The sequence below is a fragment of the Gymnoscopelus microlampas genome (genome assembly GCF_963454915.1).
Source record: "Gymnoscopelus microlampas genome assembly, chromosome: 20".
In the NCBI taxonomy this organism is placed as follows: Eukaryota; Metazoa; Chordata; class Actinopteri; order Myctophiformes; family Myctophidae; genus Gymnoscopelus; species Gymnoscopelus microlampas.
In genome coordinates this window covers 17,073,342-17,096,694 of record NC_139957.1, presented here as the reverse complement: position 1 = coordinate 17,096,694, position 23,353 = coordinate 17,073,342, and the positions used below count along the sequence as shown (strand labels likewise).

General features: G+C 38.7%; 3 protein-coding genes across 5 annotated transcripts in view; all 3 read left to right on the top strand.

Moving 5' to 3' along the window:
- Positions 1-20,191, top strand: part of LOC311036531 (immunoglobulin lambda-1 light chain-like) — a 96,092-nt gene extending 75,901 nt beyond the window's left edge. Inside the window, exons 5-7 of the mRNA XM_084045266.1 lie at positions 19,337-19,675; positions 19,787-19,993; positions 20,080-20,191. Of these exons, the coding sequence (XP_083901392.1) occupies positions 19,337-19,675; positions 19,787-19,968 (521 nt within the window). The 3' untranslated portion in view covers positions 19,969-19,993; positions 20,080-20,191. The remainder of the gene's footprint in view (positions 1-19,336; positions 19,676-19,786; positions 19,994-20,079) is intronic.
- Positions 1-20,971, top strand: part of LOC311036532 (M1-specific T cell receptor beta chain-like) — a 100,576-nt gene extending 79,605 nt beyond the window's left edge. For all 3 annotated transcript variants that reach the window (XM_084045269.1, XM_084045267.1, XM_084045270.1), the window contains 2 exons: positions 20,098-20,213; positions 20,375-20,971. In XM_084045269.1, the coding sequence (XP_083901395.1) occupies positions 20,098-20,213; positions 20,375-20,401 (143 nt within the window). In that variant the 3' untranslated portion in view covers positions 20,402-20,971. The remainder of the gene's footprint in view (positions 1-20,097; positions 20,214-20,374) is intronic.
- On the top strand, positions 9,005-11,085 carry LOC311036668 (uncharacterized protein). The gene is made up of 2 exons (XM_084045511.1): positions 9,005-9,232; positions 9,453-11,085. The coding sequence occupies exons 1-2, from the start codon at positions 9,184-9,186 to the stop codon at positions 9,896-9,898; spliced, it is 495 nt and encodes a 164-aa protein (XP_083901637.1). The 5' UTR covers positions 9,005-9,183; the 3' UTR covers positions 9,899-11,085.
- Positions 20,972-23,353: the final 2,382 nt, after the last annotated feature.

The window sequence follows — 23,353 nt, the reverse complement described above, 5'->3', positions numbered from 1 at the left end:
ATGTATTTATAGGCCGCTATACGTCACTAGCCAATCAGATCACACTATTTCACCGTATTGTCACGTGTCACGTGAGGCTTGACCAATGTTATGTCTCCTGGCGGAGACAACAATAACAACAATAATGTTGGGAATGTTCTAATTCTTATGTTCTAATTCATACAAAAAATAGAACATATTACTGTGTCATAGTAACATGACACAAGTGTCCTATCCGTCTGTATAACTGTCCTATCCGTCCTGTCTGTATAAGTGTCCTATCCGTCCTGTCTGTATAAGTGTCCTATCCATCCTGTCTGTATAAGTGTCCTATCCGTCCTGTCTATGTAAGTGTCCTATCCGTCCTGTCTGTGTAAGTGTCCTATCTGTCCTGTCTGTGTAAGTGTCCTATCCAATTGTTACAGTATCCGCCATTTCTCAGCCATTTCATGATTATTCCTGTCTTACCTCACTTTGAAAGAGGCAAGGACTCTTTCAAAGTGACACATGTATTTATAGCCCGTTATATGTCACTAGCCAATCAGATCACACAATTTCACCGTATTGTCAAGTGTCACGTGAGGCTCGACCAATGTTTGCTTGGCTGACGGAAAGTGAAAACAAACTCTCCTGGCGGAGACAATAAAAAAAAAATATATATATATATATTATTGTTTTTTTTTTTTAAAGGTTCAGAACCCAAGATATGATGATTAGAAGATTTGCTGCTCCATTCACTTCTTCTTACTGAAAAAGGCTGTATCTCGGCTCATAAGCACTTTTTGGGGCGGTGTAGCCGCCCCCTATAAGTGAGTTTTGGACACCGACCAAAAAGTTTGTGTACCCCCTAACCCTTCCATTGTTAATGCAAATCGATACTTTTTTCATATCAGCCAATCACATTACAGCTAATGTCACCACCACTAACTGTAATGTGATTGGCTGACTTTGCAAGTTCAGGACTGTGATTGGCTAGCGAAACACATGACACATGTGCAGCCCTATGAATAGCAGTATGGACTTTAAAAAAAGTAATTTATCCTTTTTTTAAAGTGAGTCATGTTGTGATGACCACACACACCGCCCACTTCACACTGGGTGTGATTTTTTTTTTACAATGTATTTTTGGCCTTGGCACAGGGGTGATATAGCCAGAAATATTTTTGGCACTGAATGAGTTAAAAGCAAGGAAAACTAAAAATCGCTTGTCAACAACAGGTAACATCCTAAAATCGGCTACTGGGAGGGCCGGCGGACCATGATCACGTCACTTTGACTCAAACATAAACAAACCTGATACACCCAAATAGGCATGTCACTGACTCAGACATAACCCTAAACAAACCTGATACACCCAAATAGGCATGTCACTATGACTCAGACATAACCATAAACAAACCTGATACATCCTGAGCCACAGATACGACCGCTATGCCGATATGGTCATGTGCATATATGGGACAGACGACTTCAAACTCAGCGGACTCAAGGGAGTGCTGTGCCCGCCGCCAAGTGTTTGGATATGCGGTTGTCCAGAACCGCCTATCTGACCCATATGTCCATACATGGGCATATATGGATATCCAGTTGTCCACAACCACTGATCCAACCAATATGCCCAGCGGACCGAACTCTAGATGTGAGGGCGGTGTAGCAGCAATGAGCACATCTATAGGCAGCATTAAGCAGCTCAAATCCTAGAAGCCATGTTCTTGCCGTTTTTATTTGAATTTATTATTTAGAGGTTTGCCTTCAACTTATCACATGATTACTACTCTTTCTACATCACTTCCTTTTCTGCTTTAGGCTTATCAAGAGTCTCTCTCCAATTCATTCTTCATTCTACTCAACAGCACCAACGCACAACATGAACAGAGCTCTCATTCAAATGATCCTCCCACTGTTTTGGATCAAGGGTACATTCAGTATTTTATCAAACCTTTACTGAAATGAATGCTGTGTGGCTTGGATGATATTACTTAACATGTTGTGTTCTTTATTTCGCTTTAGTATAGTTATAGTTATAGTTAGTAAGTATAGTTACCGTGGTAAGTTAATTGAATTCTAAAGGTGTGTTACTCGTCTCAATACAGTTTAATGGCTATTTTACCAGGAGAGCAAGGTGCCTTCATTTAATTACGCACTCTGACAGTCAAAGGATAACAACGAAGAACAACCCCCTGACTTCCAGCCCTATGTGACCAATGATCTATGTAACATTTACATTCTCTGTACATTCTACAGGAGCACTCAGCAGAGACAAAACAGTTCTTCAGACTCCAGCTGATGTGATGGGTGAAGTAAACGATCAAGTCAAACTGACCTGCAGCCACAACATCCAAAGCTACGACACTATTCTCTGGTATCAGCGAACCCTGGGGGACACTGGCCTGAAGCTGATAGGATATAGCTACACATCTTTTCCAAACATTGAAGAGCAGCATAAAGATCATTTCAACATGAGTGGGAATGGTGAGAAGGAGGCCTACCTGCACATTCTCAAACTGAGGCACCCAGGAGACAGAGGGCAATATTTCTGTGCTGCATTCAACACAATGATTAAAAAGTCCCAAACTCCTCAACAAAAACCCATATCTGATCCATCACACCTGTATCAAACCACATGAACTGTCTACTGACTAGAGTCAACACAGCAAGAGCAGGAGGAAAGGACAGGACAGACAGTGAGACACAGATGCACGTTTCATGACAGAAAAACTGCAGCAGACAGAGGGGACATACTGTAGGAATGACCCCAGGGAGGCTGAGTCCTAGTTCTCCCTTACAGGTCCTGCTTATTGTCTACGCCAGGCCGAAGGCATGGCGAGAGCGTCCGTCCGTCCGTCCGTCCTTCTGTCTGTGAGCAGCTAATCTCCGGCACCGTTGGCCCGGTCGCTCTGAAACTGTGCACACACAATTCAGAACCTCTGCCCCAATTTTTTCACATGGGCCTGTTATAGCGCCACCAGGAGGCCGATTTGTGCAAAACCTATTTTTTTACATTACTCCTACAGATTTTATCCAAACGTCATGCAAATCGGTACACAGTATCTCTATAGTCATGTGATCAACACGTATCTGTCTGATTTCCCATATTCCATCCTCATTGCCTATGGTTGGCTTCCAAAGTTTGCAGGATTGGTCCGTTTTGAACAAAAAGCCTCAAACTATGCACGCAGCTTGCGATTTCCGTGAAATTTCACACACATTCCCACTAGGCCGAGGAAGAAATGGCACCCTTTTCACATTGGCCTGTTATAGCGCCACCAGCAGGTCTAATTTAGCAAAACACATTTTTGGAACAAAATGCCTCAAATCATGAATGCAGTATCTGATTGCCGTGAAAGACCTAAGATAAATGGCACCCTTTTTACATTGGCCTATTATAGCGCCACCAGGAGGCCAGAATAACGTACCTGACCTGGCGGAGACCTGTGCTCCGAGGAGCACTTTTTCTAGTTCTATTTTGCATAGTCCTGTTTGAGGTCCATCATTTTGGGTTAATCTTTATAGAAATATGTTGTTTTAGTTAGCCTTTATAAGCATAAAGGTAGACACTACAATGTGTGAGTGCTCATAAGTAATATAACATTTAGCAGATCATACCCTTCTGCTTGTTGTTATGCTAATGCAGTACCTTCTGAGGTTTGCTGAACAATATTTGTCATTGTTTTGGGTTAATTGGTTTCCAATAATACATTCGATTGATTGATTGATTGATTGAATACTTAAAAACTTTACAAACAGTAGCCAACAGCAAGTTTGCAAAATTAGTCTTTGGTATGACCCCAGGGTTGGATTGGCGTAAGTCCCTGCGACATACTAGCGTCATGTCCAGGGGGTGTACTTGTACATCAAGCTGCCTCACGCTAAGGAAACAGGAGATGGGCCTCAGGGCTCGGCAAGGCTTCCTAGCCAACAGCAAGTACAATTATGAAAGTCATGCAAAAAAGATAACACAAAAAGCGTTGATGGCTTGTTTCAATTGTGGTCCTGTAAATAAACATACATTTTCATAAAGCATGTAAATTCATCCACTCCCATGTTGATTAGAGTATAAAACACTTTAAGGTACATTTTAAGTAGATTAAAAATGCATGTATGATTCATTTGTTATTAACTATGGAAAATCGTGTGATTAATCATGATTTAAAAGTTGTATCGTTTGACAGCACTAGATAAATAATGTATGATTCATTTTGTGATTAACTGTTGAAAATCATGTGATTAATCATGATTTCAATTTTGTATCGTTTGACAGCACTACTCCAAACACGAGTGGCTCATTAATAATTCATGTCGTCCCCTGCCATCCTAGGGGGGAAAAAGCTTCCTACAGTACACTGATGTTCATCATGGCCCTTGCGATTTTGCAAGCATGCTCCAGTATCTTCTACATCACTTCCACTTCCTCACACAGACCCAGGCAGCTCAGCAGAGAGACAGAGAGTTGACATCTTCACATTCAACAACATTGCCTGACACCATGAATCCACTGCATCTCATTACATTCATCATCACCCTTTTCTGGATAAAAGGTATCATTCATTTGTAAATGCAAATGTTTTATTTTGGGGGGAAATTACAGTTACTCAGACTCAATGCTGAGATGGAGACAGTATAGGGGATGTTAAACCAACTGCATTTCATCACATTCAGCATAACTCTAATGAATAAAAGGTTCATTTATTCTAAGAATTCCTCTATAGAGTGGAAGTTCTGATCTTAAACATTATGTTTAGATTCGGGAGAAATTTATTTGCTACATCGATTGTGATTCTTTTTTTTAGCAACCTTTTCCCACTCTGTTGTAACCCGTAGTGCACTTACTTTCATCATGCCAATCATATTGTATCAGTACATGTTTTCTGTTTCCCCAAACAGTGAATGTTTCAATTTGGTCCAAAACTCTTTATGCTATCGTTAAGGTTAATTTATGCTTTGTCACATTAGCTTTTTTATCAAGTCTCATTTTTCAAAGTATACATTTGCCCCAAGTTATATTTTATCATTACATTATCCCAGTCTGAAAGATATTTACTGTAGTTGAATCATAATGGATACTCTCTTTCTCTCGACAGATGTGTCACTCAGTAAAGGAAAAACAGTTAATCAGAAACCAGCCAACCTGCTGGTGAAACCACCAGCTGACCTGCAGGAGAAACTGAATAGTTTCCCCAACCTGACCTGTAGCCACAGCATCCCAAGCTATGACACCATTCTCTGGTTTCAGCGCTCAGTGGGAGACACTGCCCTCAAGCTTATTGCTTACATATATTTTAAAGGTCGAACTGTTGAACCAGCTTATGAAAGCCATTTCAATGTCAGCGGAGATGGAAGAGAGGAGGCATATCTTTTGGTCCTAAATGCGTGGCGACCTGAAGACGCTGGAGAGTATTTCTGTGCAGCTAGCATACACAGTGATAGAGAGAGCTGCACTCTAATACAAAAACCTCAGGCTGATACAGCTGAACTCAACCACAATATACAGTACATTATCAGTGGTTTCGTAACCACATGATGAAGGCTGGATACAGTCGCTGAAACATTTGTTATCAACAATAAAAGAACAATATAATTACATATAACAATAAAATAAAAATGTACTGCTTATTTATGACCCTTCTCTTGATATTGTGTAACCACATGACCCAGCACTGCAATTGAAGGTTTAATAGTGTGACTGTTTCTATGTTAATAATGAATCAAAGAACTTGTACTGTAGTTTTAAAATACTAGAGGTTTGGGCTGCTATGCAGCCCTCACATGGTGTGCGTATTGCCGAGGCCCCATGGGAATGATGTGCAGAATGGGAAGTTGGTCGGATCGACGGTTGTACAAAAGAATATCAGGGCCCCTCATGAAATCAGCGTTGTTAGCAGTGGTGGAAAAAGTACTCACATTTTGTACTTACGTAAAAGTATCAACACTGCAATGTAGAAATACTCTGTTACAAGTAAAAGTCTGGAATTCAAAATTTACTTGAGTAAAAGTACAAAAGTATTGGTATCAAAATGTACTTAAAGTACCAAAAGTAGAAAGTACTCATTACTCAGAATGTTAAATTTCACAAGTTTTCAATTATATAAAAATCTTTTGAAAATAGCAGATCTACAAGCTCACAAAGCGTGGCATCACGACGCATTGTGAGCTTGTAGATCGGCTATTTTCAAATGGCTGAAACTGTATATTGGGCTGAAGTGGTTAATGTATGTTTTGTAATAATAATCAAAATGTACAAAGTAACTAGCAACTACATTTTTCAAATAATTGTAGTTGAGTAAAAGTATAATATTTGCCTCTGAGATGTAGTGGAGTAGAAGTAAAAGTATTGAAAATTGGAAATACCTTAAAAAAAAGCCTCAAAATTGTACTTAAGTACAGTACTTGAGTAAATGTACTAAGTTACTTTACACCACTGGTTGTTAGTCAACGTTTTTTGTTTGTTTGTGACATGGAGATGTGCATGTTACGTCAGTGGTGGCTGTCATCCCAACGTCGACCCAATGTCCATCCGCAAGGCAATTTTTATATAGGATCACAATAATCACCATCTCTGGAATCAGGGACAGAGGTCAGAGGCTTGATCTATCTTCTGTAGTGATGTCATCCACATTACTACTAGCATCAAAGTCATATTATCTAAATTAGTAAAATAAAATAAAAACATATAATTACAATGGATATTAAACAGGTTAATGATGTAATTCCTATTTTCACAAGATAATCACATTCAAGTGCTGACCTGCTCGAGGTGCCTACAATGACATAAAAACACGGTGAAGCAGCATTCTGCTTCTACAGGCCGACAGCGTGGAATAAACTCCCATTACACCTACAGTAAGACAGCTGGATAGCAAGACCTACTTTTTCATCTTGCTTTTAGTTGATTTTTTGGTTGATTTTTAAATCTCTGTGTTGTTATTCATGTCCTCACTATTTTGCCTGATTCACTGCCTTTTTCTATTATTTTTATGTTGTTTTATGCTTTTGCTTTTCTTTTTTTGCTTTACTGTTAAATTAGTTGTAATTGTAATTGTATTCTTGCTCTGTAAAGCACTTTGAGCTGCATTTCCTGTCATGAAAGGTGCTATACAAATAAAGTTATTATTATTATTATTATTTCCTTCAATCTCACAGGGTCCTGTCAAGCCAGCAGAGTTTAACCTGTTGGTTAAAGAGGGATCATCTGCCACATTCCACTGCTCACCACAGTTTCATCAAAGCTCTGAAGTCATAATCTGGTACAGGGGATGTTGTTGGCAGTGTTGCCATGTCCGCTTAAAAGTTATTATAAGCGACCTTGGGCTTGTTTTTCTGTTGCTTGTAAATATTGGTAGTTGTGGGTTGCAGGTTTTTTTTAGGCTTGTTTCTAAAGTGTAGTTGCTTATTTGGGCTTGCTTTCAAAAACATTTTTAATTATCATTTAAACCAGTGGTTCTCAAATATTTTCATTTTCAGTCCTTGACAAGAAAAGGAGTAAGGACCCCCAAATGAATATGTATTTGTCTGCAGACCCCTATCTAAAAACATTTTGTGCCAGGAAATCTTCCAAATATTCCACATTTCAATGTGACGCATTAGGAGCTTGTAGATCTGCTATTCTCAAATAGCCGATGTATAATGTATACAGTATAGCTTTAATAAAGTGCTCATGTGGCCTAATATAGTCGCTTCTGACCGTTGACCGGCTTGTGGAGTGGTGTGACAAAAATAATCTGATTATCAACACTAAGAAAACTGAGGAAATTATATTTGGTCCTGCTCCCGGTGATAAGGCACCACCGGTGACAATCCATGGTTCAGCTATTGAACAAGTCCCATCTTACAAATATCTGGGGGTGATGATAGATGCCACCTTATCATGGTCATCTCATATTGATTATATTTGTAAGAGGATACAGCAGCGTATGTACTCCCTACGCCGACTTAGATCGCTTGGTGCTAGCAGTCAGATCTTGTCTCTTTTCTATACGTCTGTTGTTCAAACTGTGATGTTGTACTGTAGCACGGCCTGGTTTAACAGCCTATCAATGGTATATAAGAACAAACTGTATAGCCAAATTAAGATCTGCGCTAAAATAGTTGGTAGGCCAGTCGAGGCTGTGTTACGTTCCTTTAAAGAGGCCCAGATCAGTAGTATGCTTAGACTGGCAAAGAGCATCTCCCCTGACCCCTTACATGTTTTAAATGATGAATATCAACTGATGCCCTCCGGGAGGCGGTTTAGAGTCCCTAAATATAAGAAAAACAGGCTAAGGAACTCTTTTGTACATCAGTCTGTTCTGCTTTTAAACCAAAAAGTCGGTAAACCAAGAGGATTTGTTCTACTGTTCTTGTTTCTGCCTGCTTCTGTGATGTATGTCCTGTAATGTACTTTGTGTAATGTATTGTGTATGTCCTGCCTGTATCTTGAACGGTGACGTCATGGACACAAAGCAAATTTCGGTGAAAGCTGACAATAAAGTTGTATCGTCGTATCGTTCTTTTGGGCTTGTTTCCATAGACCTGGTTGCTAATTTCTTTAACAAAATCTGGCAACACTGTTGTCGGCACACCAGACAGGTGGGTTTCACGTACAATGACATGGCAGAGCAGAGAGACAGGATCAAAGGCAGAGGTTAACAGCTCATTGTCAGTCTACAACCTGACAGCAGGGGACAGTGCTGTGCAGCAGATCCTATCTTTGCCTAAAAACAACCACTTTATAAACCCAATTATATCTCTACCATCTGCCTGTTACAAAGCTTGTTCTTGGATGCTTGTATCACGGGTGTCATACATTACATGTTTGCAGGGTCTCAAAAGCTAGTGGCCATTTCACATGAAACGTTATTTTTTTGTTGCGGAATAAACATCATCTTAATTATAGTTTTGCAGAAGAAACTAATGCTTCTTTGTCATAGGGCAGAACACTAGAGGGCAGTAGTTAGGAGCAGTAAGATCCACCTATCTCAATAAAGAGAAAAAGTGGTGTAAAACTGTGTGTTCTTTGTCACAGCCTTTTTCCACTTCATTAAGATAGCAAACAGGTCGATAAAGATTAGTATTGTCCCACAGTGCTTGTGCACAAGTCGAAGTGCTGTATTGTACCTCTTTCTGAGAACAAATGAATATTCGTATTTCGTAGTGCTGCTACTACCTACTATTTTGGAGTACTATTAGTGGACCAGAGGAAGAGATTATTTGTGCTTCATAATAAAGATGTTACAAATATTTTTCTCCACTGTTCTTCCTCTTCTCTCACTTACAGGTAAGTGTCATTAATTACAGAGCACTCATTTAGTAATAAGTACAAATTAATTATATACAATTTAACTTTTGTTCTCTTGTGTTTGTTTTATTTATGTGCTGTTTAACACATTGTTGCCCTGTGACACAAAAATAAACTTTTATTGGCCAGTTGTGATGGCCATCATCTCCAGTGTTGTATCACGGTCAGTTTCTCACGCTCTTGTGTCATTTTTTCATAGATGTTGTACTATCGTCACTGGTAATTCAACAGACCCCTAAAAACCTGATCATAGGGATACCTGAACACGGACAAGCACAACTGGAGTGTTACCATGGCAACAATGACTATGCCTACATGTACTGGTACCAGCACAAGGCAGCGGATAAAGGTCAGAGCGCCATGGAACTCATTGGAATGCTTCAGTATGACAGACACGTTCCTGAGAAGTTGTTTGAAGCTCGTTTCAACATAACGGGCCATGCCAAGGGCAAAGCCCATCTCATCATCTCCAACGTAACTCCGGCAGACGATGCAAAATACTTCTGTGCCGCGAGTATGCACAATGTTTTCATGTTCGTCCTCATCCTCACAAAAAGCTGGCAGCCTACTGTGGTCTACATACTGTACACCTGCATCAAACCACCATCACAGAACTCCCTGATAAAAAGGGGATGTGTCATGTGACATAATTACAAGCCATTCACATTTTGTTAGTCAATCAATCAGTATGTGATTATTGTTTAAATACATCAAATTCGTCCAATAAGGGCAGCAATGGTGTCAATTGGTGCAACACGCTTGAGGCATTAGCATGAAATATTCTTCTAGTTTGCAATAGCTCTCCAAGGTAAAATGGTAAATAGTGCATATAGCACCTTTATCCGACGCAAAGAATATAGTTGATGTCTGAAGATTTTGTTTTGTCTAATGTCTACTCAGTAATCTGTGTCTGAGATACACTGTCCATGCCAACTTGTGTATCTGTCTAGGCACTCTTTGCCCTTCCAGAGCAAATAACAAATGAAGAACAGAGACAAAGAGAAAACAAATACAAATCATAATACTAAACTAAAGGTGAAACACAAAGGGTGAAATACATAAAAACTAATTCAAGATACTCTATACTCTAAGATAGTGTACATCATGCTTATCAGATTATATTTCTCCAATAGGCAAAGGCATATAACAGGATTTAGTGTGGCTATGAATTGATGAATAGCAACACCCTGCTGTCCTCCTCTCCATCACCATATAACAGACATGTGGCAGCAGGGCAGAAACATGTGTGCTTATCATTTAGCAAAATGTCTGCAGTATGGCTATATTGTAAAGGTACATTCCAGCCAAATAAGTATTTCCCAACCATAGCAAGTGTCTGATAATTCTAACCAAAAGCCATCCACAGGCATTTCTGAACCAGTAACAGATGTCCAGTGATGCTCTGGCAGACAAAGACCTAATTGTTATTGTCTATGCTTCAAGTCCCCTTAACAATGAAGGGAAATGTCCGTGCTATTCTTAATATAGATTTACCATTAGACCCAAAAATATATATTATCGGAGTGGTTCCGGAGGGGCTGGCGGACATACAGAAGGTTTATATCCTACATATTCTTTTGTTGATTGCGAGAAAAATGATTACCCTATCCTGGCTGAGACCTTTACCACCTACGACCAGCCAGTGGCATGAGAGGATATTGAAAATGTATAGTATGGAAAAAAATACTGCCAAGCTCCAGATGAAGTACGATGTCTTTCTAAAAAGGTGGGCCCCAGTTATAGGGTACTTTAATCTGCCCATATGAAAGCCTATGTTACCGTGTGTGTGTCATGATCATTTTTGTGTTGTAACTAGTTATATTTGATCTCCAAGTGAATGTCCTGATATTTAAATCTGATTTAATCTGTTGCTTAGTATGTCTGCCGAATTGTCCTGCTTGTTTTTCTTTTCTGTTGTGTCTTTTTCTTTTCGTGTTTTTATTCTAGTTTATTTGCTTAAAAATAATTGTACAATGTGTAATTTATCTGCAGAGAAGCAAATAAACGTCTTTGTTCAAAAAAACAATGAAGGGAAATGGACATTATCTCTGATAATTGGCAGTGTGAATCCTTCAGACTTGGCTGCGTATTTCTGTGATGTGAATGTGCAGCGATGTTGTTCAATGCCACTCCCTCCCTCATGTGACATTTTAACCTCACAGACATTTTAACCACCTTAGCCTCATTAATAGCCAGGGTAGAAATTCAGTGCAGTCATGATGACAGTAACCTCAATATCGTGCTCTGGTACCAGCACAAGAAAGAAAGTGGAGAAATAAGAATTAAATAAGAAACAGTATTCGTAGGATGAAACCTTTTTATAACTAGAGGTTCGGACTGCCCTTGCATCTAGAGTTCAGGCCGCTACGCGGCCCTAACACCTATGTCGCACGGCAGATCCGACCGATATGTCCGAGTCATATAGTGTCGGGGGCTTTGTCAGAGTACCCTTTGTACCGTCTGTCTGTGTCCCTTTTGTGAACATATGGAGATCTATGTAGCTGTCTGTCTACCTGTGTCTCTTTTATACCCATATATGGAGATCCCATACACTGTATATTGGCATGCCTACTGTATATGTGGGCATATTGCTTGGATTGGCGGTTCTGGACAACTGGATATCCATGTATGCCCATATATGGACAAATCGGTCGGATCGGCGGTTCTGTACAATCGTACTTCTGAACGACTCGGCCGCAGAGAACGCACAGAGTTTGAAGTCGATCGGTCCCATATATGCACATGGCCAAATATGGGCATATCGGTCGGATCTGTAGCTCTGGATAACCGGATCTCCATATTTGCCTATATATCAGGTTTGTTTATGGTTATGTCTGAGTCATAGTGACATGCCTATATATGGTAGTATCGGCTATGTTTAATGTTATGTCTGAGTCAGACTGACGTGGCCATGCATGGTCCGCTGGCCGGCCAGTCCTCCCTGTAGCCAATTTTTATATAGGATGATCCCAACTATGAGCAAGCTTATTATATAGTTTTGAATTTGTCATTTTTTATTTCCATTTCGAAAATATGTTGATACATTTCAGTTAGTTTTAATTTGTTTTTAAAGCGGGTTTGCTAGTTTAGTTTAGTTATTAGTTTTAGTGTTAGTTTTTGTTTTTTATCATATACTGTAATATTGGGTATTTGTCAGGGGCGAGATTTAAAAAAGGTCAGAAGATATTTAAATCATTTAAAAAACAAAAAAAAGGTATTCACAGTTAAAAGTGGCATAGTTAAACAAATGGAAGATACTGTATATTATGTATGGAATACATTTACAATTTGTCTATGATTTTAGTTGGTTTTGGTTAGTTTTGTAAGCACACAATACAGTTTCAGTTAGTTGTCTTTTTTTGCAAAGCATCATTTTTATATTAAAAAAATAATAATAAAAAGAGTTTTTATTTTGTTAGTTTTCAAAGAGTGATTTGAGATTAAAGAGAAGACACCATGAATCATTGGCAGTTTCAAGCCGTTAGACCCGGCTTCTGTGTCTCTGCAGCACAAACTGATGTGGTTTGATGAGACTTGCCTTCTTTCCTGTTATAATCAACTGTCTTGTGGCTCACTAAACTCTCACTCAAATTCTCATCTTCACAGGCTATTAAATGTCATACTCCTAAATGTCCTTAAAGCATACTTTCCTTTAGCAGCATGATCCTCTCCTCGATGTCTGTAGGCGGAGAAAGGTAAAAGTGAGTGGGGAGTCACTGGAGATGATTTAGAAGAAAGGGTAAAGTTTAATCTATCCTCTCAGTCTTTCATAACACGTCATTAGTAGAGTCATGTCGTCTATTGATGCAGAACTTTAATAGCTGACGTCATCACACATTGAGATGTGAAGATATGGTGACATATTAAAGACCTCTTCACTAAAGTGTCCTCGGAGGAGGCAGTCTCATCAGCATGTTTCCAGCTTTATGCACACTTGGATTTCTACTCCTCTTGCTTACACGTAGGTTTTATCGAATTCCATCACAAAATAACACTGCATATGGATACTATATAAAACAACACATTTTTACTATCTGTGACCTGTAAGTCATTGCTAATCAGGCCTGCTACATTTATACAGATTTGCATTTTGAATAGTGAATCTATTACATTTTTCTGCAACTTTGGTGAATCTCTCTCTCTCACAGGTCAGGCAGAGAATGCAGTCACCTTCCAACAGACTTCATCTCAGATAGTCACAGAAGGGACGGAGAATCTTAAGATAAATTGCAGCCATGATGACACCAACCTTGTAATTATGTTCTGGTACCAACACAAACAGAGAAGTTCCACCATGACTCTCATTGGGTATGGGTATGCTTCAAGTGGTAAACCCAATTACGAGGGTCAGTTTGAAAAACAATTCCAAATCACAAGAGAAGACACAGTGAAAGGAGCTCTGAGTATCCTCCGAGTGAATTCATCAGACTCGGCTGTGTATTTCTGTGCTGCAAGCACACAGTGATGTGGTTTGATGAGACTGCCTGACAAAAAAACATCACTCCTGATAGTGGTTTGCACGGGAAAGCAAATAACATTTCCTGACGAGGGGAATATTGAAGTGTCAATATTATTTTGTAACCATTATTCTATTTAAACCATTGTATTGTAAGTAATAGCTCCCTTTGAAAAGTTTGTCTGTGCTTGGGGTGACAATATCACGGCATCCTGATCAGTTTAATATTATCATGTTATCGTCAATATCACAATCCAAATCATAGCCATAATACTCTTACTCACTTGACTTTCACTTGATTGACCCCTGTGGGGTAGTAACTAATCCTCTTCATTTACCCATCCTAACTATTAGGAGCAGTGGGCAGCCACTGAGCAGCAGCATGGGGACCAGCTCCAAGTCCAGTGCTTATGGACAGGAGTCTCTATCGCTATTTTTTTTCTGTGAGGGCTGTGAAATTGTGAAAAAATATGTATTTGGCCGCGGACCCCCATCAAAATATTTTGTTCCAGGGACCCCCCAGAAGCAAAGATTTGAGTTAAAAATGTTCGCTTAAAAAAATATATATATTCAAAGATTTGCACACATTTTCACGATTTTTCAAAAATAGCAGATCTACTGTACAAGCTCATAGCGCGGCACTCTGTGCCGCGCTATGAGCTTGCATATCTGCTATTTTTGAATAGCCCAAAGTGTAAAATAATGCTTTTTTTAGCTCAAATCTAAAAATGACAAAGTTCCAGGTCTTAATGGGTTAAGAGAACTGACAGACTACTGTATAAATGGGAATCAGGGCGGTGCTTAAGAGCTGTTGAGCCCCTCCCCTACTGATATGTTTTAAAATGCTCACGTTGTTCATATTAATATTCTGATCTCTGTGGATATGAGGTTCTTCTCAGTTGTGGGCGTTCTCCTCTTAGCTAGTAAGACATTCTAAAAGGCATCGCTCAAATGAATCATTTCATAATTCGTGTATATTATTTTCATGTATTTTAACTTTGCTTTACAGAATTCTCCCGTTGTGTGGAAATTCAACAGACACCATTTGCACTGAGCATCAAGGGGGATGCATCAGTCACTTTGCACTGTGAACAAAATGATGATCAGTTCTACTACATGTATTGGTACAGACAAAGAGACGACAAGAAACTTCAGCTGCTCGCATATTCTCTTGGAAAAAATGCATCAAGCATTGTGCCTCCTTTCACTGAATCCAAGTACACATTGTCAAGACCTCTGGTGCTGAAATCCTCCCTGATGATACATGACGTTGATGCCAAAGATTTGGCGCTGTACTACTGTGCCTCAACTAAACCACAATGACTCAGAGAGCCTTCACAGCTCAACAACAACCCCAACATGCCGTTGCACGAAAATAAAGGGTGCATAATACTGCAGATTAAGGGTTGACAGCCTACAGTATGTGGATAAAGTGCAAAAGAGTTTTATTCTAATTCAACACATTAGATATTTGTGTTAATGTTGCTTTCTTTTACCAAAATGATTGATCGTTTGGTTGATCAAAACGACAAACACCTACTGACTCATCATGGCACAATCCTCAGTCAAAACAATAATGTTTTCTGCGTGACAAAAACATGACCTATAGGGAGCAGTGGAGCACTGTAAGTTTCTCTGTCATGCTGCACCATAGGCACTCTCTTTTCATGTTCATTATCTAAGTTGGGTGTAATTGTGTGCTTGTGCCTGATTCTTGAAATAAAATAAAAAGAATGTTTCAGAACATGCACTGACCTCTACAGGGTACATTTAGGATTACACATCCATTTTGGTATGAAGAAGAAAAAACGCATCATGATAATGTTACTTAATAAAGTAATAAGTACATATAAAATGTTCTACCAATATGCAATGCAATTTGTAGATATGAGTCTTGAAATAGTAAAACCACAAGTTTTATGCAATGCAGTGTAAGTCTTATTTTTTCTTAAAATAGTCAGTGAAACTACAGAGTACTGATAAGTGTAGGATTGCACGTTTGTGGTTCTTGTGATGAAACCTAATGGAATAACATTATTTTCAACAAGGGGTAATCAAAAAATCCAAAAAGTTGATACAGTTCATATAAGCAGAAAGGATCTATTCTTCAAAATAGTCAAAGTAGACTATTATTGCCACTTGGTCAAAGGTGACACCTTGGCATTAGAATGTGTAGACATGAGTCTTTTAAACAACTCCAAAAGGAACTACTTATGAAAAAGATCGATTGCACTGTGCATGTTGCATTACCTGCAGTAGCATAACATAATGGTTCATAGTAAAATCCAAAACACTCTCAGCCAACTAGTTGTGAGGCCATTCTGTGTAAATTCAGACAGCTGAAATCATAATATTTGAAGTTTTCAAACAATTCCTCTGGGGGAGCACATGTGCACCAGAATCTCAATATGCATACAGTACAATTGTAACCTCTATAATACTATTGTACATCCTTAAGTCATCTCAGCTGCAGCTCAGTGCGTCATGATATAGTAAGACCAATGACAACCGGGAGCGATGTAAACAGATAAGAGATAACCAATAGTGATGTAATTTACAGTGTCTGTCTAGTGTCTACCTACAAGGAAAAACAAAAAGCCTACCATCCCTCCCCTCCACACTCTCACTGCTTTTCTTAGAGCTCACAGAAATAGCACCAGTCAGCATGGAAGAAGTTCAAACTCTTTCAGCATCCCCCCTGGCTGTGCACCTGTTCTCAAGGGCTGATAGAGAGAGATGGGGGGTGAGATATGGACAAGTCATGTGGGGGTAGGCAAGAACAGAGAACGAGAAAGAATCAAGGTTTTTGTGTAATACTTTTTCACCGTGGGGACAGGGAGCCACGGTGATACAATCCTATCGAGCTGCTGTACAAAAACCTTCTCCCATTCACTTGTATTGTGTAGAGCACTGTTCAGTACATGACACCATTGTTACAGGGAAAAACATCAATATTCAACACCATGAGCGACTCCAATGTATCCCTGGGGATGTAAAATTGATTTAACAAGGACAGCTTAGTGGAATAAAACAATATATATACATGCTCTATCTGGTTGTTTGACTCGCTACTGTTTCGTAAAAACCCAACTGCTGAGATAATTGTAGCTTATCCAATGGACGTCTAAAGCTCCAATGGATAATGAAGAGTGTGTTTGATTATTTGTCTGATTAAGGATTATGGAAAGTTTCGACTTTTCTGTAGAGGATGCAATCAGTGTGACACTGGCACTGGCAGCGAGGCCTACTTTGGAAATGGAACTAAACTCACTGTTTTGGGTAAGTCAGAACTCTTACAAATGTACCTCACTTCAATAAATATGAAATGGTAAAAATGTGTGGTTGAACTTTAGGGGGTTAATGTGAGTTACTGTAAACTTGAAATATTGGACTGAACTGAGAACACTGTGACCAACACTGAACCTGCATACTTTGGCAATGGAACCAAACTGACAGTTTTAGGTAAATATAATAATCTCAATGTTTGTTTTTGTTGCATTGTATGTTTCCTTAGCAGCACAGCATAGGAAGAGGGATATATAAACAATACTGTGTTCTGAAATAATTCTGGTAGGGAATGATATTCATGCTCAGTATTTCTGCACTGTGACAACCTGAACGAAGCATACTTTGGAAATGGAACAAAGTTGACTGTTTTGGGTAAGAAAATGTATATATATGGTTCAAATACATGCAACAAGACCATTTTGTTTGAATGGCGTGTCAACAGTTGTTTTGGTACAATCATTATAGTTGTAGTCCTCTTATTCAATTCTGGTGTTGAGCTTTGTTGCTGTGCCAATAACGAAGCCCATTTCGGGCAAGGCACAAAATTGACTGTTCTTGGTAAGTAAGCTATGAGATTTTCACTTTATGATTCCAGCGAGAAGTGAGACAAAATAGTTGTGAGGCTGACAGATCAGTTACGGAGAGATTCAAATTAGTTTTTCACCCAAGTAGTAGCAACAGACTGTCGGTAGAGGTAGGTTGTAATATGACTGATCAGACTAACAGGTGAGAAAATAAATATAATATTCGCTAAAATATTGCCAGACCATACAGTGAAATTATGTGTCATTACACAACACATTTATCTCTAGTTGGCTATTTATAATCTGCCACATATATATCTGTTACATATTTCTTAAACAAAATAAAAACACTCAATTAAGGAATCAATAAATATCAATCAATTTAAGTGGTTGACTTAAATGAGGTTTGAATTGACTCTGTTGAGACAGACAGGAATGCATTGGTATGGAAGCCTTTTTAAAGTGTTAGGTTAGAGAGATAGGCAGTAAGGGTTTTTTGTTGAGCTCTTGACACTTGATTCTCGGAGGCATACTTTGGAGCTGGAACAAAACTCACCGTCTTAGGTACGAAAATGAATAAATGTATAATCTAATTGGCTCAGTGTGGCATAGAAGGTGAGTGAGTGAAGATTATGCTAAATTAATAATATGATATTTAATTTAGATATTTTTTATTCTTGATATACATTTTTCTCATTGTGAATAGTCAATAGATATTTTATTCTGAGTTTGACTTGTTAAAGTTTAGCACCAATAAGCAGAAGCATCATCTATCGTCTTCAGCAGTAGAGTTGTGGTAATATGAAATTTGGCACAATGCCCAGATTATCACTCTCATAGCACAAGTTCTTATCAGTGCACAAGGCTCTGTGAGCACCCAGTCTGAGGCTTACTTTGGAAATGGAACTAAACTTACGGTCTTAGGTAAGGTAACAAAACAACAATACTAAATGTAATGTTATGCAATGCTATACATTCATCTGCAATCTACAGTACCTAAAATAATTTGGTTTGATGAACTAGAAAGAAATTTCAACATCTATTGTGGCGTATCTATGAGATCAGTAGTCTAATAGTTTAATCGTCAAAAAGATGGTAAAAACAGAATAAAAAGCGAAAGAGTCATAAAATGACAAATATACAGAAAGATAATGAACACAATTGTGCCAGGGACAAAAAGAAAATACTCAAAAATATCACAAAAAAGAGCAAGAGCAAAAAGACAGTTTGGAAAGTTTCAGCACTAGTTTTTTCTGTAGCCTTGTGTCAGTGTGATCAATCACGAAAGCGCACACTTTGGCAGTGGCACCAAACTAACTGTACTAGGTAAGAAATACCTAAAACCTTAAATACATTCTTACAATGCTCATTACATTTTTGCCATGAGGATTTCTCTGAAACTGAAATATTTTGATGTTGAGTATATTCTTTTCCTTGGAAAAGTAGGGAAATGTCAAGTATTTGAGTTACCTGCTTCCTTTGATTCAATCAAATAATGTACAGTAAATATTTGTTTTTAGGGTTAGGCGGTTAGTAAGCATTCTGGTTTTCCTCCTGTCTATTTTGGAGAATAAACTAGGTGAATAGTTCTCTTAATGATTCTGCAGGTGAATACTGTAACATCATTTTCATACAGATGATGACATGGTCCTGTAATTATTTATTTTCTTTCTAATGTCTAGAATTCTAAATGGAAAGTCGAGAATCGAGATAAACCTTATAATTAACATGTATGTATTTGTACTGTAGGGTGGAGCGCTTCCTTCACAATGCAGTTTTAATAATATTACTTTTCTTTTGTCTGTCCAATTCCAGATCCTACTGTAACTATCACACCACCCACAGTCAATATCCTTCCACCTTCTACAAAGGAGTGTAAAGCCAACAAGAAGACCCTTGTATGTGTGGCCACTGACTTCTACCCAGACCATGTCACCGTGTCCTGGAAGGTTGACGCGAACACGGTCACTGCAGGAGTGGTGACTGATAATGCAGCCTTGCAGAATAATGTCACCAAACTGTACACCATCACCAGCCGATTGAAGGTCCCAGCTGAGGACTGGAACCAACCGACTAAGGAATTTGTCTGCATTGTCAGCTTCTACAATGGGACGTATAACAGCTCTCACCCCAACTCAATTAAAGGACAACCAGGTATAGTAAAATAGATTCATCAATAACATTGCCTTTTTGAAGTTTGAAAAAAGGCAAAGCACTCACTTAAACTAATGTAATCCTGTCTAATAATTTCTGTGTTTCTGTCAGGTGAAGGTACAGGTACAGAACTCACAAACGGTAAGAATTCTATTTGTATTGTCCAGTATATAACACTAACGCTGTCAGGCTTATGGGGCATCATTCCCTTAGAGGCAATGCATGCTAAAATATACTCATGGCACACTAAGCTGCTTCAGATAATATGTACCAAATTACCCAACAGTGGGTAGTTTGACTATTTGGAGGCAAATAACTCAGATGTGAAATGTTTTACATTTCTACAGAAGATTATATGAGGATCACACAAACTTGCCAAGATGTCTGTTTGGAAGCAAATAACTGTGTTTAATTTTCTACAGGAAAGCACTATGTGAAGGTCACAAAGATACAAACTGCCAAGCTGTCCTACATCTTCTTCCTCGCCAAGAGCAGCTTCTATGGACTCTTCCTTATGGCTTTACTGTGGAGGATTCAGGTGGGTTCAAATCTATAGTGTGTACAATGTGTGACTTGTCAATCTGTCCCCACTCCATGTCACAGAGATAAGTGGAGTGAACTAAATCATGGAAATAGAAGTATTGTTTTTAGTAATGTACAAATAAGTAATTAAACGTATATTTTCTCTCTGTTACACAGGGTCAATCTAAGAAGCAGTCTAACTGAATTCTGAGCTGTTCCATGGCAACCCAGCTCAGTAGAGCTCATTCCATTTTATTCAATAACTAAGATTTAAATCTGCAATCTGTAACTTATTTGAAGTGTCGGGTAGGACACCTACTGGTTGACAAGTCCCGGTTGAAGCTCATAAGCCTAATATCTCCCCTGGTCAAGGTTGGATTCCCTCTTGTTGAGCGGTAGATGTTTGAAACTCGGGAGACCGGGTTTCAAATTCCAGGTGTTACAATTCCATCTCCATCTGTAAAGGACATGAAATGTACGTACATGTATTGTAGCTTTAAAGCTTAGCTCATATATTTTACCTTGTAGAGGCTTTGTAGACATTTTCAAAATGTTATGCCAAAGGAAAGGAATGAAACTGATCAGTTGACCAATTCTTTGTTTTCAAGACAAACTATTTGACACTTTTTCTCATTAAAAAGGAGTGCATGTGCACAGTTACTCAAGTAAAAGCATGTTGTTTTTCTTTTTATGATAATGCATCTTTGTGTGCTGTTATTAACACATGTATCATGACTGAAAAGTATACTCAATTAAAGTTTTTCAGAAAACCAAGTTATTTCTTCTTTTTGACCCAAGATGTGTAACAGACTCATGAGAGATCAGTATGAATTTAACATGGGATTAAGTATTTCTCATACCAATAAACAGGTTAATGATATCAAATTGAATTAGGTCAATTAAAGATAACAAGCTACAACATCATAACTATTACTCCCTCTAACTCATATGGGGTCTATGGAAGATGGTAATGTAAAAATAAGATAAAGAAAAACATTAACAATGGCTCATTTGTTCCCAAAGGTCACTTCATTTTGTATATTATGAACTAAAATATATAGCACATTATGGTTTCATGGAACCAGTATATGACTTGTATAGTATAGTATTCCCTCTCAAATCAAGTTCAAGCTTGATTGATTGATTGAATACTTCATTAGTCAGAAATGTAAACAGCATGAGGTACAGTCAGACATTAAGGCTAAAGGATAACACAAAAGGTCCTGGGGACTTGTTTCCATTGTGGTCCTATGTAATCAGGTACATAGCTACTGAAAGCTGCCATTATCATCCCAGCACAAAGTTAGTGTAGCAGGGTGGTGTATTTTTAGCAGCCTGCCCATCAGTCAAATTCATAAGAATGCAGCTATTTCCCTTCCCACATGTGAGGCAACATTTCCATAAGCATGAGCTCAGTTGAGCTGACGCTACTACGGAGGGAGGTTTTGGGTCATGTATTTTCCACTGAGAACAAAAGGGGTACAAAAGGAGTTCTCAAAAGTGCATCTTTTGACATTTACTGGATTTACATTTAGTTCATTAAAGGGATCTTACCAATTGAATTATCAATTCACTTGACGTTGGGTTATTGGGCCACAAGATCGTTATTCAGTTTTCCCACTGCACATGAAAGTTGACTAAAATGTATTTTTCTCAATACATTAATCTTCTGTATTTAACTTTTTCTATTTTGGTGTCATTCATATTTTTTGCTTATATTTATTTTAATCACTGTATGCATAAACAACCATGCATAAACAAGTGTGAGGTTATAACAACCCAATAGCAGTACAGGAAATCAATGTTCTAATCATTTTAAAGGTCAGGGGTATGCATGGTTTGAGGCAGATATGAAACTGGAGCTAGCAGCTCTGTCTATAGTAGTAGTGAACAACACTACAGGAGAGGATGTGGTCACAGCGTAGGCTGTAGATCATGGTTAGTTCCAAGAAATGACAGATGTGAAACCTTCAACCTAACCACAACCCTATGCCTTGCTAGGAACACCTGCCTCTCTGCAACCACCATCTCTGCAGGTCTCTGTGCAACCATAAACTGAACATGATGAGAGCATGTACTCTTTTCTATGTCAACTGTAGATGCAGTGTGAGGATGTGTGTGAGGAATTATTGTGTCATATCACCAAATGTTTTACTTAGAATCTGGTGCAAAAATATGTGTTTAAGTCTACTGGTTAGAATGCAAGAACACATGCTAAACCTGCAAGTCTATTGAAATATCACATATATACACTATGCCGTTTGTTTGTTGTAATTAAAACACTCTCTAGCCCCATGACATTTTTTGAAGAGATAGCCTCAGTTAAAAGAGGATAATGGACAGTAATGTCTTTAGATAGACCAAAACTATACCAAGTCCCGATATCTACAGTAGCTACTGTATATGAAACATAAAATAAAGGTTCCATCAGATTATTATGGAAAATCATGCACTGTATGTTTTGGTGTTTTTACATAATTTAGATGCAGACGAATTGTTGAGGTGTTTACCGTGTAACTAAGCATTTTATGTGATAAACTCGCTCTGCACTGTGGTGTATTAATGGCATGTGGTTTTTGTATTAGATCAGCGTTCGTATATCATACTGTGGTGCTTGCTGCACAGTACCACACTGCAGGCTCTGCCAAAGTCACCTCAGCCCACTCCAGGACGAAGTTCAATTCATCTGGCCTGTTGGCACTAATACCCTCCACACTGGGTGGGTCCACAATCCCTTTGCCAAGGGATGTGAATACCAGACTTAAGCCACCTGAGGTGGTCCAGCGATACCAGTACAGGTTAGGGTTGCTGGTCCCTGAAGAAGAACATCCAACTTTTAGGGATGAGCCAGGATGAACAACAAGGTCTTGAGGTGTTTGCTGAACTTGAATGTTGCCCTCTGTGACTACAGTAGATGAAAGAATTATGGTACAATTTAACCTTCACTGATGGACTGTGCACAGAAATGCAATGGGACCAAATGTGAACAATTATATAAAACTTACATTTAAGCAAAGAGAGACCTAGAAGAAAGTATACCCTCATCGTTCGTTCAAGACAACCGAGTGAAAAATCCAAAACTGCTGTACAGTAATATTAAAAAAAGGCTATCCCTCATACAGTACACGTGATGCGCAGTCGCACACTTGCACCTTC